This window comes from Bombina bombina, chromosome 10 (assembly GCF_027579735.1).
Source record: "Bombina bombina isolate aBomBom1 chromosome 10, aBomBom1.pri, whole genome shotgun sequence".
Classification (NCBI taxonomy): domain Eukaryota; kingdom Metazoa; phylum Chordata; class Amphibia; order Anura; family Bombinatoridae; genus Bombina; species Bombina bombina.
In genome coordinates this window covers 100254361-100272546 of record NC_069508.1, presented here as the reverse complement: position 1 = coordinate 100272546, position 18186 = coordinate 100254361, and the positions used below count along the sequence as shown (strand labels likewise).

Below are 18186 nucleotides of genomic sequence, written 5' to 3'. Positions count from 1 at the left end.
CCTGACTGAAGGTCCTTTCAACCAAAGGCTGCTTTTGCCGAAGCAAAAACATCAAAATGGTACAATTTAGTAAAGGTATGCAGAGAAGACCAAGTGGCCGCTTTGCAAATTTGATCAACTGAAGCCTAATTTTTGACAGCCCAAGATGTAGTAACTAATCTAGTAGAATGAGCTGTAATTCTCTGTGAAGGCTGACCCACCTCCAAATAAGCTTTGTGAATTAAAAATTTCAACTGCGAGGCTAAAGAAATAGCAGGGGCCTTCTGGCCTTTCTTAGGACCAGAAAAAAGAACATACAGACTAGAAGTCTGTCTGCAATCCTTAGTAGCATCAACATAATATCTTAATGATCTAACATCACAAGAATGTAAATATTTTTCAGTAGCATTTTTTTGGATTAGAACACTAAGAGGGAATGAAAATCTCCCTATTGATGTTGTGTGAGGTAACAACTTTAGGCAAAAATGTAAATGTAGTCTGCAAAACAGCATTATCTTGATAGAAAATCAAATAAGGAGCCTCGCAAGCGAGAGCAGACAATTCAGAAACTCTTCTACCAGAAAAGATAGCCAAAATAAACAACACGTTCCATAAAAGTAGTTTAAATGTCCACTTCATGCATTGGCTCAAAAGGAGGAGCCTGTAAAACTTTTAATACCAGGTTAAGACTCCAATGAGGAGAAATAGGCCTAATAACAGGTTTAAAGTGATTCAGATAGAGCATGCAATTTTAAGCAACTTTCTAATTTACTCTTATTATCAATTTTCTTCGTTCTCTTGCTATCTTTATTTGAAAAAGGCATCTAAGCAAAAAATTTTGGTTCAGCACCATGAACAGCACTTGTTTATTGGTGGGTGAATTTATCCACCAATTAGCAAGAACAACCCAGGTTGTTCACCAATGGGCCGGCATCTAAACTTACATTCTTGCAATTCAAATAAAGATACCAAGAGAATGAAAAAAATTGATAATAGTAGTAAATAAGAAAAATGCTTAAAATTGCATGCTCTATCTGAATCACGAAAGAAAACATGTGGATTCAGTGTCCCTTTAATCCGGATTAAAGCCTGAACAAAAACATCAGGAAGGTTAGCAATCTTCTGATGAAATAATATCCTTTGTCCTTTCAAAGAACTGGCAGATAAACCTTTATCTAAACCATTTTCCAAAAACGGAAGAATCCTAGGAATTCTAAAAAAAGATAAGAATAATCGTGGTTGGTACATCATGAAATAAGTTTTCCAAACTTTGTGATAGATTTTCCTAGAAACATGCTTTCAGGCCTGAAACAGTGTTAATCACTGGGTCAGATAATCCTCTATGACTGAGAACTAAGCGTTTAATGTCCATGCAATCAAGTTGAGAGACTTTAGATATGGAAGGAAGAAGGGACCTTGAGACAGAAGGTCTGGCCTTAAAGGAAGAAGCCATGGCGGGCAACTGGACATTCGGACCAGGTCCGCATACCAAATCCTGTGTGGCCATGCTGGGGCTATCAGGAGTACAAATTAATGTTCCATTTTCATCATGGAAATCACTCTTGATAGTAGGGACAGAGGGGAAAACATATAAGCAGGCTGGAAAGACCAAGGAACTGCTAGAGCATCCTATACCTCTGTCTGAGGTTCCCTGAACCTCACAAGGTACCTGGGAAGTTTGCTGTTCAAACAAGAGGTCATAAAGGTCTATTTCTGAAAGGCCCCAGTGTATTACAAATCAGATAAAATACATCTTGGTGGAGAGACCACTCTCCCAGATTAAGGGACTGACGACTGAGGTAGTCTGCCTCCCAGTTGGGATGTGAATCGCAGTGATGAGGCAAGAGTTGGTTTCTGCCCAAGAGAGGATTCAAGATACTTTTATCATGGCTAGGGAACGGCAAGTTCCCCATTGATGATTGACACAAGATACTGCTGTAATTTTGTCTGTCTGAAAATGGAGGTAAGGCTCCCTATTCAAAAAGAGGCCAAGCCTGAAGTGCCCATAAGAGTGCACATAGTTCCAAAACATTGATTGGCAACCTTGCCTCCCGAGGATTCCAAACTCCTTGTGCTATCAGAGACCCCCCGAACAGCTCCCCAATCTGAAAGACTTGCACTTGTGGTGAAAACAGACCAGGTAAGACAAGCAAAAGTAGCCCCCTGAGTAATAGACTGGGGAATCAGCCACCAAGTCAGAGAGAGGTGTGTACTGGGATCCAAGAATATATCTTGGGATATCTAAAGTATACTTCCTTGCACCATTGACGCAGCATACAAACAAAGCTGAAGAGGTCTCATATGAAAGCGAGCAAATGGAATTGTGTCCGAAGCTACAATCATTAGGCCTAGTATTTTCATACACAGAGCCACTGAAGGGAATGGGAGAGACGGTAGGTTCAGACAAGCTGATATCAATATTTGTCTCTTTTCTGTCAGGGAAAGAGTCAAGGACACTGAATTTATCTGGAAACCAAAAAACCTTTGAGGAATCAAGGAACTCTTTGGTAAATTGATCCTCCAATCATGTCTTTGAAGAAAAAAAAAACAATAGCTTTGTGTGAGATTTTGCTAAAAGAAAAGATTGAACTAGTACTAAGATATCGTCCAGGTAAGAAAATACTGCAATACCCTGAGCTCTGATTACAGATAAAAGGCCATTGAGAACCTTCGTAAATATTCTTGGAGCTGTAGCTAGACAAAACGGAAGAGCAACAAACTGATAATGCTTTTCCAGAAAAGAAAAGCTCAGAAACTGGTAATGTTCTGGGTGATTTGGGATGTGAAGGTAAGCATCTGGTAAATCTATTGTGGACATAAAGTGACCTTGGTGATCAAAAATGTAGAATAGTCATGATAGCTTCCATTTTGAAAGTTGGTATTCTTACAAATTTGTTTAGAGTTTTTAAATCCAGAATTTGTCTTAAAGACTCTTCCTTCTTTGGTACAAAGAAAAGATTTGAATAAATATCCATCGCCTGTTCCTGCAAAGGAACTGGAACAATTACTGCAATATCTTCTAGATCTGCGACAGATTTTAGAAAAGCATGAGCTTTTATTGGATGTTTTGGAACATGGTTGAGAAAACTTTCCTGTGGGAGGTCTTATTTTTAATCAAATTCGATATCCCTGAGAAATAATGTTTTGAATCCAGGGATTTTGGACAGATTGCAACTAAGCTTTCTGAAAAAGGTTTAATATGCCCCCTCCCTGTGATATTGGGTTGGGGGCCATACCTTCATGCAGTTTAAGAGGCTGGATTAGACTTCTTATTGTTTTAGGATTTGTTCCAATTTGAAGTGGGTCCCCAGACTGAGTCAGAGGGTTTAAGGGAGGAGTCCGTTTTCTGTTCTCTATTATGACGAAAGGAATGGAAACGATTACCTCCAGTAATAGTAGAAATAATAGAATCCAGTTGATACCCAAACAATTTTTTTCCTTGGAAAGAAAGCTACAATAATCAAATAAAAGATACCATGTAATCATTCCAGGATTTAAGCCACAGGGCTCTTATGGTAAGTATAGCTAGAGATATGCTATTGGTGTTAATTTTAATATCAAACAGGGATTCACATATAAAATTGTTTGCATTTTTAAGTAAATTTAATAAAATTAGAATATTCAGGGTCAGTAGACAACTGTTGTGCAAGACTAGTTAACCAGTAAGAAGAAGCAGCAGTCACATCAGCAATATATATAGCCAGTATGTAGAAATACCTTTCTTAGACAAGATAAGATAGTAGAGTACTGACTGACAAACCTTTCTCCAGGCCATCCTTAAGTAAGGATAACATTAAGGGAATCCTCACCCGGCTCCAGGAGAAACCTATAGCTTCGCACCAAAAAAGGTATTTGCCCCATACCTTATGGTAAATCCTGTGAGTAACAGGTTTACGAGCCTGAAGCATAGTATCAATGACCACTTCCGAAAAACCACGTCTAGAAAGAACTAGGCGTTCAATCTCCAAGCAGTCAGCTTCAGAGAATCCAGATTTGGATGGAGGAATGGACCCGAGTTAGAAGGTCCTTCCTCAGAGGTAACCTCCAAGGTGCAAGAGATGACATCTTCACCAGATCCACAAACCAGATCCTGCGAGGCCAGGCAGGAGCTATTAGAATCACAGACGCTCTCTCCTGTTTGATACGAGCAATGACTCGTGAAAGGAGATCATACGGAGGAAAACAGGAATGCTAGACCGAAACTCCAAGGAACCGCCAGAAAAACTATCATAGTGGCCTGAGGATCTCTTGACCTAGATACGTACTTTGGAAGCTTGGGGTTTTGACGAGATGCCATCAGATCCAACTCCGGAACCTCCCACCTGAAGGTTATCCAGGAGAACACTTCCGGATGAAGAGCCCACTCCCCGTAAAGAAAAGTCCGTCTGCTCAGAAATCCACCTCCCAATTGTCCACTCCTGGAATGTGGATGGCAGATAGAAGACAATCGTGAGCTTCTGCCCACTGCAGAATGCGAGTCACCTCCTTCATGGTCATAGAACTCAGAGTTCCTCCCTGGTGGCTGAAGTAAGCTACAGATGTGATCTGGAATCTGATAAACCAGACTAAAGTAATGAAGGCCAAGCTACCAAGCCATTGAAGATTGCTCTCAATTCCAAGATGGTTATGGGGAGAGAGGACTCCTCCCGAGTCCACAAGCCTTGAGCTTTTAGAGAGCCCCAGAGTGCTCCCCAGCCTAATAGGCTGGCATCCTCACAATCACCTAGGAAGGTCTCAGGAAACAATTGCCCAGAGCCAGGATCCTGTGAAATCCACAACGAGAGAGAGCCTCTTGTTAGAGAATCCAGATGTATCATCTGCGATAAATCTGAATCGTCTCCGTTCCACTGACTAAGCATGCATAGTTGCAGAGGTCTCAGATGGAACCGAGCAAAAGGAATGATGTCCATGGAGGCAACCATTAGACCAATCACCTCCATGCATTGAGTCACTGAAGGACAAACAGTAGACTGGAGAGAAGGGCAAGAAATGAGAGTTTAGTTATTTTGATATCCATCAGAAAAAAATTAAATGGATAGAGAATCTATAATAATCCTCAAGGAACACACACACTTGTATCTGCAACTAGGGAACTCTGCCCCAGATACACTCTCCACCTGAGAGAACTTAGAATAGACTACTTCTCTATATGAGACTTTGTTAGAATAAAAGATGAGGCCTGAACCAGGAAGTCGTCAAGGTAAGGCATCACCTCTATTCCCTGAGATCTGATCACCACCAGAAATAGCCCCACATAACCCTGAGGAAAATATAAACGAGAGAGAGAGAGAGAGAGATAGATGTGTGTGTGTGTTACAGAGAGTGACACAAGAAGTCACAGACATGGATAAATCATCTCCAACTAGGAGAGATTATAATTAAGAGCCCCTATGTCAAAAATAGGGAATTTGAAATAAATGCTTAAGCTTTAAGCCCCAAAGAAGAGAGATGAACCTGTCACCTCTGCGGACTAAGCTTTATGTCATACCCATGGCCTGGGGAAAAATATAGCGAGCTATCTTGAGATCTGTGGTCTCCAGCCAGGTACCTTCCCTGCTAAGATACTGTAGAATAAAGAATTAAACTTGACACACTGGTGGGTATCAAACCTATGTTTTGTATCACATAGATTTCTAATATGATACAATTCTCCATCAGACAAAAATATATTATATATGGAGAATAAGTATAAACCTCCAAACTTAGGTACTGAACATCGCATGGTCATTAAAATGATTGAGAAAGCTGACTTAGAGAAATAAAAAAAAAAAGATATAAAAGTACATGCTTTGATTCAAAATATGAGACTTAGAGTAAATGTAACAATCTCAAAAACACAATGGTGCCAAACCTTAACTAATTGCAAAACCATAAATTCTAAGCCTATTTAATTAGAAACAGGTTCTGTGATTGGAGTCTCAGCTAGACAAGCTGACTAAGAACCATATTCCTCCTCAACTACAGAGGAATATAGGTTGCCCAATGGAAATCAGTTAGGGGCACAGTGCTTTCTTAAAGGGACATTATACACTCATTTTTTCTTTGCATAAATGTTTTGTAGATAATCTATTTATATAGCCCATAAAGTTTTTTTTTTAATTAATGTATAGTTTTGCTTATTTTTAAATAACATTGCTCTGATTTTCAGACTCCTAACCAAGCCCCAAAGTTTTATGTGAATACGCTCGACTACCTACTCCAGCTTGCTCCTGTTTGTGTAAAGGGTCTTTTCATATGCAAAAGAAGGGGGAGGGGGGAGTGTCTTATTTACCACTTGCAGTGGGCTTTCCAGCTACCTTTTCAACAGAGCCAAAGTGACAGCTTCTAAGTAAGTTTTTAAACAGTTTTATACTGGATTTTTATATCAGTATCTGTGCATATTATTCTTTATAGTAGTGTCTATTACATGCAGTTATATGAAAATGAGTGTATACTGTCCCTTTAACTCATAAAGAGTCAAGCTCATCACCGGTATTCCTGTACTGAAGGACACCATTGTCCTACAACACTATAACTTGCCCTGCTTCATTTTTCACAGCTGTGAATACAGACTTTCTTCAAGTCCTGTGTATCGCAGATCACCAGCTCAATAAGAGGCAACCTTAAATATGCATCATAGGGCATAACCCATAAAAGACTTTATATAAAAAGTCTGTACTGAGAGGAGGCAAGTTGCTAAACCCATTAAAAAGTAAATTTATGCTTACCTGATAAATTGATTTCTTCTATGATACAACAAGTCCACGGATTCACCCTTTACTTGTGGGATATTATCCTCCTGCTAACAGAAAGTGGCAAAGAGCACCACAGCAGAGCTGTCTATATAGCTCCTCCCTTGACTCCACCCCCCAGTCATTCGACCGAAGGTACAGGAAGAAAAAGGAGAAACTAAAAGGTGGAGAGGTGACTGAAGTTTTAAATCAAAAAAATATAATCTGTCTTAAATTGACAGGGCGGGCCGTGGACTAGTCGTATCATAGAAGAAATCAATTTATCAGGTAAGCATAAATTTACTTTTCTTCTATAAGATACGACGAGTCCACGGATTCATCCTTTACTTGTGGGATACAATACCAAAGCTGCAGGACACGGATGAATGGGAGGGACAAGACAGATGGCTAAACAGAAGGCACAACTGCTTGAAGAACTTTTCTCCCAAAAATAGTCTACGAAGAAGCGAAAGTATCAAATTTGTAAAATTTGGAATAGGTATGAAGTGAAGACCAAGTCGCAGCCTTACAAATCTGTTCAACAGAAGCATAATTTTTAAAAGTCCATGTGGAAGCCACCGCTTCCACATGGACTTTTAGAATGAACTGTAATTCTTTCAGGAGGCTGCTGTCCAGCAGTCTTGTATGCCAAACAGATGATGCTTTTCAGCCAAAAAGAAAATGAGGCAGCCGTAGCTTTTTGACCTCTACGTTTTCCAGAATAGACAACAAACAGAGAAATGTTTGATCGCTTGCAAGTAAAACTTCAAAGCACGAACCACGTCCAAGTTGTGCAACAGACGCTCCTTCTTAGAGGAAGGATTAGGACACAGGGAAGGAACAACAATTTCCTGATTAATATTCTTATTAGTAACAACCTTAGGAAGGAATCCAGGTTTGGTACGCAAAACCACCTTATCAGAATGGAAAACAAGATAAGGCGAGTCGCATTGCAATGCAGATAGTTCAGAAACTCTTCGAGCCAAAGAGATAGCAACTAAAAACAGAACTTTCCAAGATAGAAGCTTAATATCTATGGAATGCATAGGTTCAAACGGAACCCCTTGAAGAACTTTAAGAACTAAATTCAAACTCCATGGCGGAGCAAAAGGTTTAAAACACAGGCTTGATTCTAACTAAAGCCTGACAGAATGACTGAACGTCTGGAACATCTGCCAGACGCTTGTGCAGTAAAATTGATAAAGCAGATATCTGTCCCTTTAGGGAACTAGCTGATAGCCCCTTCTCCAATCCTTCTTGGAGAAAGGACAAAATCCTAGGAATCCTGATCTTACTCCATGAGTAGCACCAATAAAGATATTTACGCCATATCTTATGATAAATTTTCCTAGTGACAGGCTTTCAAGCCTGAATCAAGGTATTTATGACCGACTCAGAAAATCCCCGCTTGGATAAAATCAAGCGTTCAATCTCCAGGCAGTCAGCCGCAGAGAAACTAGATTTGGATTGAAGAAAATAAAAACTAACATTTTATCACCTCTTTCACTTTACCCTTCCTAGTACTTAGAGTAGGCAAAGAGAATCACTGGGGGTGGAGTCAAGGGAGGAGCTATATAGACAGCTCTGCTGTGGTGCTCTTTGCCACTTCCTGTTAACAGGAGGATAATATCCCACAAGTAAAGGATGAATCCGTGGACTCGTATCTTATAGAAGAAAATGTAAATATATGAGTTACCTATCAGGGCTCCCTGAACACAAGCGCAATTTAGACAAGTGCGCCTCCTACGTGCGGCGTGAAACTACTAACCCACTCGTTTCTAAAATCAGTGACCTTAGTCGGCAAAAAAATAAAGTCTGTGGCGCGCATGTACCACCATGAGGAAAAATACATTAATAAAGTATTAACCGGACATAAGCTGATATATAAACACAGCGTCCGTTATGCCACGTAAAGTCCCACTGGACAGCCCTCACACTGAAGCAGCTGTATATGTGAAGCGACAGTGTCAGAGGCTAGTTTGCTGTTAACGTAGCGAACAGAAACTGTGCACAATCTCGCTAAAAAAAAAAAAAAGAGAGATATGGGATCTTCGTACAAGCTACCTAAATAGGAAGCTGCAATTGTCCCCTTACACCAGCACTCTACATACACCAAAGCCCATAAAGTGTGCTGTAAAAGGCGGCCCCTAGTAAATAAGGTTCTGTACACCGGCGTCATTTTTACATTGGTGCCATAGATATGAGCCGCGAAAGCGGCCCTACATACCATCATGAAAGTGGCTAAACTGAGCACTGCAAATGCGGCCGTCTACAGCAGCGCCATATCTATATTAGAGCCCTAACAGTGAACCGCAAATGCGGCCATGACACCGCTTTCAGTATACACAAAAAGCACACTGGGGTCTTAGCTCTGAGCTGAAATACAGCCTTATTATTTAATAAACGGATCCTGTTAAGGAAATTCCGGTCCACTGATACACTGACCCACTCATTAAATAGGAGACTGTCACTACTATGATATAAAAACAGAATTTATGCTTACCTGATAAATTTCTTTCTCCTACGGTGTGTCCGGTCCACGGCTTCATCCTTACTTGTGGGATATTCTCTTCCCCTACAGGAAATGGCAAATAGAGCACACAGCAAGAGCTGTCCATATAGCTCCCCCTCTGGCTCCGCCCCCCAGACATTCGACCGACGGTTAGGAGAAAAAGGAGAAACTATAGGGTTCCGTGGTGACTGTAGTGTATGGAATAAAAATTTTTTTAAACCTGACTAAAAGGCCAGGGCGGGCCGTGGACCGGACACACCGTAGGAGAAAGAAATTTATCAGGTAAGCATAAATTCTGTTTTCTCCTACATTGGTGTGTCCGGTCCACGGCTTCATCCTTACTTGTGGGAACCAATACCAAAGCTTTAGGACACGGATGAAGGGAGGGAACAAGTCAGGTTACCTAAACGGAAGGCACCACGGCTTGCAAAACCTTTCTCCCAAAAATAGCCTCCGAAGAAGCATAAGTATCGAATTTGTAAAATTTGGCAAAAGTATGCAGAGAAGACCAAGTCGCTGCCTTACAGATCTGATCAACAGAAGCCTCGTTCTTGAAGGCCCATGTGGAAGCCACAGCTCTAGTAGAGTGAGCTGTAATTCGTTCAGGAGGCTGCCGTCCGGCAGTCTCATAACCCAATCGGATGATGCTTTTCAGCCAAAAAGAAAGAGAGGTAGCAGTAGCTTTCTGCCCTCTCCTCTTACAAGAGTAAACGACAAACAAGGATGAAGTCTGTCTGAAATCCTTTGTTGCTTCTAAATAGAATTTTAAAGCACGGACTACATCTAAATTGTGTAACCAACGTTCCTTCTTCGAAACTGGATTCGGACACAGAGAAGGAACAACTATTTCCTGGTTAATATTCCTGTTGGAAACCACTTTTGGAAGAAAACCAGGTTTGGTACGCAAAACAACCTTATCTGTATGGAATACCAGATAGGGTGAAATACACTGCAAAGCAGACAATTCAGAAACTCTTCTAGCAGAAGAAATAGCAACCAAAAACAGAACTTTCCAAGATAGTAACTTAATATCTATGGAATGAAAAGGTTCAAACGGAACCCCTTGAAGAACTGAAAGAACTAAATTTAGACTCCATGGAGGAGTCATGGGTCTGTAGACAGGCTTGATTCTGACTAAGGCCTGTACAAATGCCTGTACATCTGGCACTGCTGCCAGACGTTTGTGCAACAAAACAGACAGAGCAGATATCTGTCCTTTTAGAGAACTCGCTGACAACCCTTTATCCAAACCCTCTTGGAGAAAGGAGAGTATCCTAGGAATTTTAATTTTACTCCAAGAGAATCCCTTGGATTCGCACCAACAGATATATTTTTTCAATATCTTATGGTAAATTTTCCTAGTCACAGGTTTTCTGGCTTGGACCAGAGTATCTATAACTGAATCTGAAAACCCACGCTTAGATAAAATCAAGCGTTCAATTTCCAAGTAGTCGGTTGCAGAGAGACTAGATTTGGATGTTCGAATGGACCTTGTACTAGAAGATCCTGTCTCAAAGGTAGCTTCCATGGTGGAGCCAATGACATTCACCAGGTCTGCATACCAAAACCTGAATTTTTCGCCGCTAATTTAGCCAATTGAAAAGCGGCATCTAAAATAAAGGAATTAGCCAACTTTAGTGCGTGAATTCTGTCCATGACTTCCTCATGTGGAGTCTCCTTATGGAGCGACTTTTCTAGTTCCTCGAACTAAAAAGACGCCGCCGTGGTGACAGGAATAATGCACGAAATTGGTTGGAGAAGGAAACCTTGCTGAACAAATATCTTTTTAAGCAATCCTTCCAATTTTTTATCCATAGGATCTTTGAAAGCACAACTGTCCTCAATGGGAATAGTTGTGCGCTTGGCCAACGTAGAAACTGCCCCCCTCAACCTTAGGGACCGTTTGCCATGCGTCCCTTCTGGGGTCGACAATGGGGAACATTTTCTTAAATATAGGAGGTGAAACAAAGGGTATACCTGGCTTCTCCCACTCCTTGGTCACCATGTCCGCCATCCTCTTGGGTATCGGAAAGGCATCAGCGTGCACAGGGACCTCTAGGAATTTGTCCATTTTGCACAATTTCTCTGGAATCACCAAAGAGTCACAATCATCAAGAGTAGTTAGCACCTCCTTAAGCAGGGCGCGGAGATGTTCTAACTTAAATTTAAATGCCACGATATCAGGTTCTGCCTGCTGAGAAACTTTTCCTGAATCAGAAATTTCTCCCTCAGACAGACCCTCCCTCACTGCCAATTCAGACTGGTGTGAGGGTATAACAGATAAATTATCGTCAGCGCCCACTTGCTCATCCTCTGTATTTAAAACTGAGGAATCACGCTTTCTGGGAAATGCTGGCAGTTTGGATAAAAGATTTGCTATAGAATTATCCATTACTGCAGTTAATTGCTGCATAGTAACAAGCATTGGCGCGCTAGATGTACTAGGTGTCGCCTGCGCGGGCAAAACTGGTGTTGACACAGAAAGAGGATGATGAACTATCCCCACTACCTTCATTTGAAGAATCATCTTGGGCAACCTTATTAAATGTGACAGTACTGTCCTTACTTTGTTTGGACGCCATGGCACAATTTGAACATACATTTAAAGGGGGAACCACCTTGGCCTCCATACACACAGAACATATGCTATCTGAAGGTATAGACATGTTAGACAGACTTTGGCAGGCTATTAATGCAATAAAACCGTTTTTAAACAAAACCGTTACTATCTCTTTAAATAATAAAAAGAGCACACTTTATTTCTGAATGTTTGAAAAACTATGAAGGAAATATCCGATCTTTACAAAATTTGCACCCTAGTGTCTTAATGCTTTGAAAGTATTGCACACCAAATTTCAAGTCTCTAACCCCTTAAATGAGCAAATTGTTCAATTTGACAGTTTAAACCCACTACAGTCCCTGCCACAGCCTTTGCTGCAGCTTTTACCTTCCTTGGGGGTTATTCAACACAGAAATAAGCCTTCTTGAAATCGCTTTTATGGCCACAGGACCCTCTCACATGAAACTGCATGCACTGCTTCCAAAAGTAACTGCACAACTGAGGCGCGAAAATGAGGCCTCCTCCCTCTGCATACCAGAGTGAAGGGGCCTTCCTGACTAGATTAGGTGTCTAAACAACTGCCAGGCGTAATAAAAACGTTCCTAAAGGTGTTTCAAAGTCACAAAACACTCCAAAAGTCATATAAATAATATATAAATCAATCGATTTAGCCCACAATAGTGTCAACCAGTATAGAGCCCATTTATAAGCCTTCATTCTGTTATGAGTCTAAGAAAATGGCTTACCGATCCCAAAAGGGAAATGACAGTCTTCTAGCATTACTATGTCTTGTTAGAAAAGAGTCTAGTCATACCTGGAGCAGAAAAGTCTGCAAACTGTTCCCCCCAACTGAAGTTCTCTGGTTTCAACAGTCCTGCGTGGGAACAGCAATGGATTTTAGTTACTGTTGCTAAAATCATACTCCTCTTAACAGAACTCTTCATCACTTTCTGTTGTAGAGTAAATAGTACAAACCGGCACTATTTTAAAATAAACTCTTAATAGAAGAAATAAAACTACAACTAACACCACATACTCTTTACCATCCCCGTGGAGATGCTACTTGTTCAGAGCAGGCAAAGAGAATGACTGGGGGGCGGGGCCAGAGGGGGGGGCTATATGGACAGCTTTTGCTGTGTGCTCTCTTTGCCATTTCCTGTAGGGGAAGAGAATATCCCACAAGTAAGGATGAAGCCGTGGACCGGACACACCAATGTAGGAGAAAGGAACCGTTATTCACTATGTCAATCCAGCCTCATCCATATCTAAGAATGTCTCTGATTCCACTTTAAAGATAGACTACACTGCCCATAATATCCCTGACATGTGTATTAAAAGGGATAGGCACTAATCCCCACTAGAGATCCTTGACCTTAACTTCTATAAGTGCCGTCCTCCTGGCTGGAAGGTAGAAAGCTAAGCAAATGTAGCCTAAATAAGCATTAACCATCAATGTGTGCAATTTCAAAACACCATTTTATCTGGAAAAAGGTGCGCTAGTGTATGCGCATCCGTTGACGCCCCGTTCGACCGTTGGTCCGACATACACATATTATGAGGCCATATTGTATTTCAAAGGCGGTGTCAAGTTTGACGCAAGTCTCAAATTCAAAATTGTTTGTACTATGGCTAGCGAACCTGACTAGCATTTTATGCTCCTGCTTTGAAAAAAAATTTGCAAGAAAAAAAGGCAAGGGAAATAGTACTATCCTATCCTCTGACAAAGAAGTTATCCTAAAACTTTGAAACACGTAAGGAATATAACAAGTGGGCTGTTATGATCTTATTATACCGGTGATTGCACTTTGAAGTTGCCGTGAATTTTTATTTTCATATTTCATTTTTTTTTTTTTTTTTACTTATAATTGTTTTAGAACTTTTTAAATATATTCCTCAACATACTTTTGCATGGGAATATATCGCTGCAAGTTTTGTTTGGATTTTACACTACCTGTCACTTACATCATATTTGATTGAGGTCTAAATGTGTGAGTTTATTTCTTTTTACAATAAAATAAGTTTTAAGACAAACAGTATCACACTATGAGATTTCTTACTCTCTTCCCACGGGACATCCTTCCCTATTGAGAGAAACTTCCCTCGCCAAGAGTCACCTATCAGATTGAGATACCAGGCTGACGACTAAACACTGGCTGTGTCCTCTCCTTGTACATTTAACTTACCTCATACGGTTACGATAATAGCGGGTAAGTGTACATCTATCTCTCTGTTTGGGATATATCTGCACTTGAAATAGAGGTGTGGTGGCCTATATCTTTCACTACTCCTCTCAAATTATTTGCTTAGATCTCCAACAACAAGGACTATTATCTCTGTGCGCTGGTGCCTTATAGATTCTTTATTTTATCATTTTTTCAGTGTAAGGGGTACACTGTGTCTATTACAAGCACCTATCTAGATAAATTAAGAATAATACTACTGTTTTGTATTCCTTATATTAAGCTGTATATATTTACTTTGTACTATAAATAAGGATTGGCTTGGATTTGTACACTGTATATTGTATATCTAAGGAGACAAATTATTCATTATCTATTTAGAACAATTTTGTACTTATAACCAGTTATAATTATTTTTCTATCTTGTATTGCTGTGTCTGAGCGCTGATGACCTTTCCCTTATTTAAAGGGATATTATACACATTTTGTCTTTGCATACATGTTTGGTAGATCTATATATATATATATATATAGCCCATAAAGAAGTTTTTTTTTTTTTAAATGTATAGTTTTGCTTATTTTTAAATAACATTGCTCTGATTTTCAGACTCCTAACCAAGCCCCAAAGTTTTATGAGAATACCGTCAGCTACCTTCTCCAGCTTGCTCCTGTTTGTGTAAAGGGTCTTTTCATATACAAAAGAAGGGGGGGGGGGGAGTGTCTTATTTGCCACTTGCAGTGGGCTTTCCAGCTACCTTTTAAACAGAGCTAAACTGAGAGCTTCTAAGTAAGTTTTTAAACAGTTTTATAATGGATTTTTATATCAGTATCTGTGCATCTTATTCTTTAAAGTAGTGTCTATTACATGCAGTTATATGAAAATGAGTGTATACTGTCCCTTTAATTACCGGAAATAGTAAGTATCTGTTCCAGGGCCATACATACACATATATAGTTAAACTTTTAAACATCTTATAAGTGCCCATAAACATAGCTGTGAGTTTCTATTAAAAAACACAAAAAAATACACTTAACCATAGACACTGGTCCACTTAGTAGCAGAAAGCCAACACAGAACTGAAAAATAGAGGTAATGTAATAGGAGTATAACGTTGATCTGCAAAGGGAGGCAGAAGAGTCGACACTGCGATCAAATTTACAGGGAGCCTATGAAGGATTTCCCATGAGGCAAAAACATTTTATCATGAGGACATTCACATCCCTCTGACAAGCACTGATGGGAACTGGGCTTCATTATGCTCTGAAAGGCCTTTTACTGATAAAATCAAGCACTTCAACATGCTTCAAACACATCCAAAGGAGGCAAAGTTTAAAAGGGACATTCTAGTCAAAACGACCCTTTCAGGATTCAGATAGGGCATGCAACTTACTTTTAGCATCAAATTTGCATTTTCTTTTAGTATTCTTTGTTAAAAGCTAAACCTAGGTTGGATCATATGCTAATTTCTAAGCCCTTGGAAGCCACCTCTTATCCGAATGCATTCAACATTTTATCACAGCTAGGGTGTGTTAGTTAATGTGTGCAATCTAGATAACATTGTGCTCAAGTACGTGGAGTTATTTATGAGTTAGCATATTGGCTAAAATGCAAATCTGTCAAAAAACTGAGATAAGGGGGCAATCTGCAGAGGCTTATTTACAAGGTAATCAAAGAGGTAAAAAGAATGTTAATATAACAGTGTTTGTTATGCAAAACTGGAGAATGGGTAATAAAAAGGAGTATCTATCTTTTTAAACAGAAAGACAGTCCCTTTAAAACTGTGGTATGAGTGAGGTGGGAGGGGTTTTATAGGCTTTTGAGGTTTGACAAACCTTGCCTCCTCCTGGTAGGAATGTATATCCCATACGTAAAAGCTTGTGGACTCTCGCCACCTATATGAAAGAAATTAGCATCACAAGTATCTATTTTGATTCAAAATTTGTTTCTTCATGTCACATAAACAACAAATAACTGTGATAAACATAGCAAATAAATTTCCTTTGGTCATAAAAAAAAAAACATTCTACCATACTTACTTTTCCAACTCTTCTTGTGAATGTGCAAAGGTACAGCTTGCCCCACGGGGGCAGCCTCCCCTTTGTTTCATATCCCTGCACATATAGGTCTTGTACTTGCTGTGCTGTGGAGGCTGTGAAACAAAAACCATGAAGATAGTAAATAATGACCTTTCCTAGTCTGGAGTGGCAAGCAGGATTACATTTGGAGTCATACAGCTTTAATTACAAAGCCAATATTTCTCAGTTATGTAAGTTTTTCAGTGTCTGTAGACAATTTCAGAAAACACTATAGGCCCATGGTGAGTGACTCAAACTTACCTGTTGCTGGTCAGTGCCCTTCTTGCTGTGATTTTGGATATAATCAACTAAGCCATGTACTACAGTTTTCACAGCCACAAGGCCATTTTCAAGTTGTTCCCATGTTGGAGGTGGAGCATCTGCAAAAAAATTAAAAAAATTAAATAAAAAAAAAATGTTTCTATGAATAGCTTCACAACACCAAAATAGCATTCTAGCACATTTTGTAACACACAAAAACAACAGTGGTATTTTGAAAATAAATGAATACATCTTTAAGAAATTCTTTATTCGAGAAATCAGTTCCTTAAACCAGAGGGGAACCTAATTTATACTTACCTGATAAATTAGTTTCTTTGTTTGCAGTGTGAGTCCACAAATGTATTCAATACCTATGGGAAATACTTCACCTGGCCACCAGGAGGAGGCAGAGACACCCCAAACAAAGCATTAAATATCCCTCCCACTTCCGCTACCCTCTCAGCAGCTCAAACCGAGGATAATGAAAAGCATAGAGATAAAAGGGGTAAAGAGGTGCCAAAAGAATGCGGCCACTACATAATTTCAGGCAGGCTCGTAGACTCTCACTGCCAAGAATTTTTTTTTATTAGGTAATCATAAAAATATATTTTCTTTCAAACGGCAGCAAAAGTCCACAAAATTAATTTATTAACTATAGGAAACTAATACCCAAGCTGTGGAGGACAAAAAATAAATAGGAAGGGAAAGGTAGGGAAGGCAGTCCTGAGTACTGGTTACCACAGCTTGAAGAACCTTTACCCCAAAAGATGCCTCTGCTGAGGCAAAAATATCAAATCGGAAAAATGTAGTGAAAGTATGCAGTGAGGACCAAGTAGCAGCCTACTGCTGGCCTGCTTCCATATATGCCATGCAGATCAAATGTCTGAGCTGGAAGGATAGGGTAACAGTTAGCTTTCTGACCTTTGTACTTACCAAAAAGCAGGATAAACAAGGGAGATTATTGGCAAAACTCCTTGGAAGCATGATGATCGAACTTTAAGGCACTAAGCACGTTCAGATTATGCAACAGTCTCTTCTTAGAGGAAGAAAGATTGTGACAACAATTTCTTGATTAATATTGAGTAGAACCAACCTTAGGAAAGAGTATACCTTGTCAGCAGTGCAGCCATATCCGAATAAAACACTAGATAAGGCTGTCACCTTGGAGGGAAGATAATTCCATACTCTACAGAAACAACACCTTTCAAGATAGTCAAGTGATGGTAAATCCGAGCGTTTAACAAACGCTAGGTTTTACCATCACTAAAAATAAAGAGGAGTTTAAATGATCAGAAATTCAAAAAGGGTGCTAAACTCACTCTTATCTGCACATCGCTAAACTCAGTGGTTCCAGCTGCCCAGAGGTGCAAACGTTACCCTAATGGAGAGCGATGAGCCGTGGGCCGATCAATAAAAAACATACTAGCACCTAGCACTTTGAGAGAAAACATAATTTATGCTTACCTGATAAATTCCTTTCTCCTGTAGTGTAGTCAGTCCACGGGTCATCCATTACTTATGGGATATTAACTCCTCCCTAACAGGAAGTGCAAGAGGATCACCCAAGCAGAGCTGCTATATAGCTCCTCCCCTCTACGTCACACCCAGTCATTCGACCGAAAACCAAACGAGAAAGGAGAAACTATAGGGTGCAGTGGTGACTGGAGTATAATTCAAAATTTAGACCTGCCATAAAAAACAGGGCGGGCCGTGGACTGACTACACTACAGGAGAAAGGAATTTATCAGGTAAGCATAAATTATGTTTTCTCCTGTTAAGTGTAGTCAGTCCACGGGTCATCCATTACTTATGGGATACCAATACCAAAGCTAAAGTACACGGATGACGGGAGGGACAGGCAGGATCTTTACACGGAAGGAACCACTGCCTGAAGAACCTTTCTCCCAA

At 40.0% G+C, this 18186-nt stretch overlaps 1 protein-coding gene across 12 annotated transcripts in view; it reads right to left on the bottom strand.

Annotated features, from left to right (window-relative positions):
* Positions 1 to 18186, bottom strand: part of RC3H1 (ring finger and CCCH-type domains 1) — a 473299-nt gene that overhangs the window by 230236 nt on the left and 224877 nt on the right. For all 12 annotated transcript variants that reach the window (XM_053693264.1, XM_053693271.1, XM_053693272.1 and 9 more), the window contains exons 8-9: positions 16279 to 16397; positions 15979 to 16091 (exon numbers count right to left, since the gene is read on the bottom strand). In XM_053693264.1, the coding sequence (XP_053549239.1) occupies positions 15979 to 16091; positions 16279 to 16397 (232 nt within the window). The remainder of the gene's footprint in view (positions 1 to 15978; positions 16092 to 16278; positions 16398 to 18186) is intronic.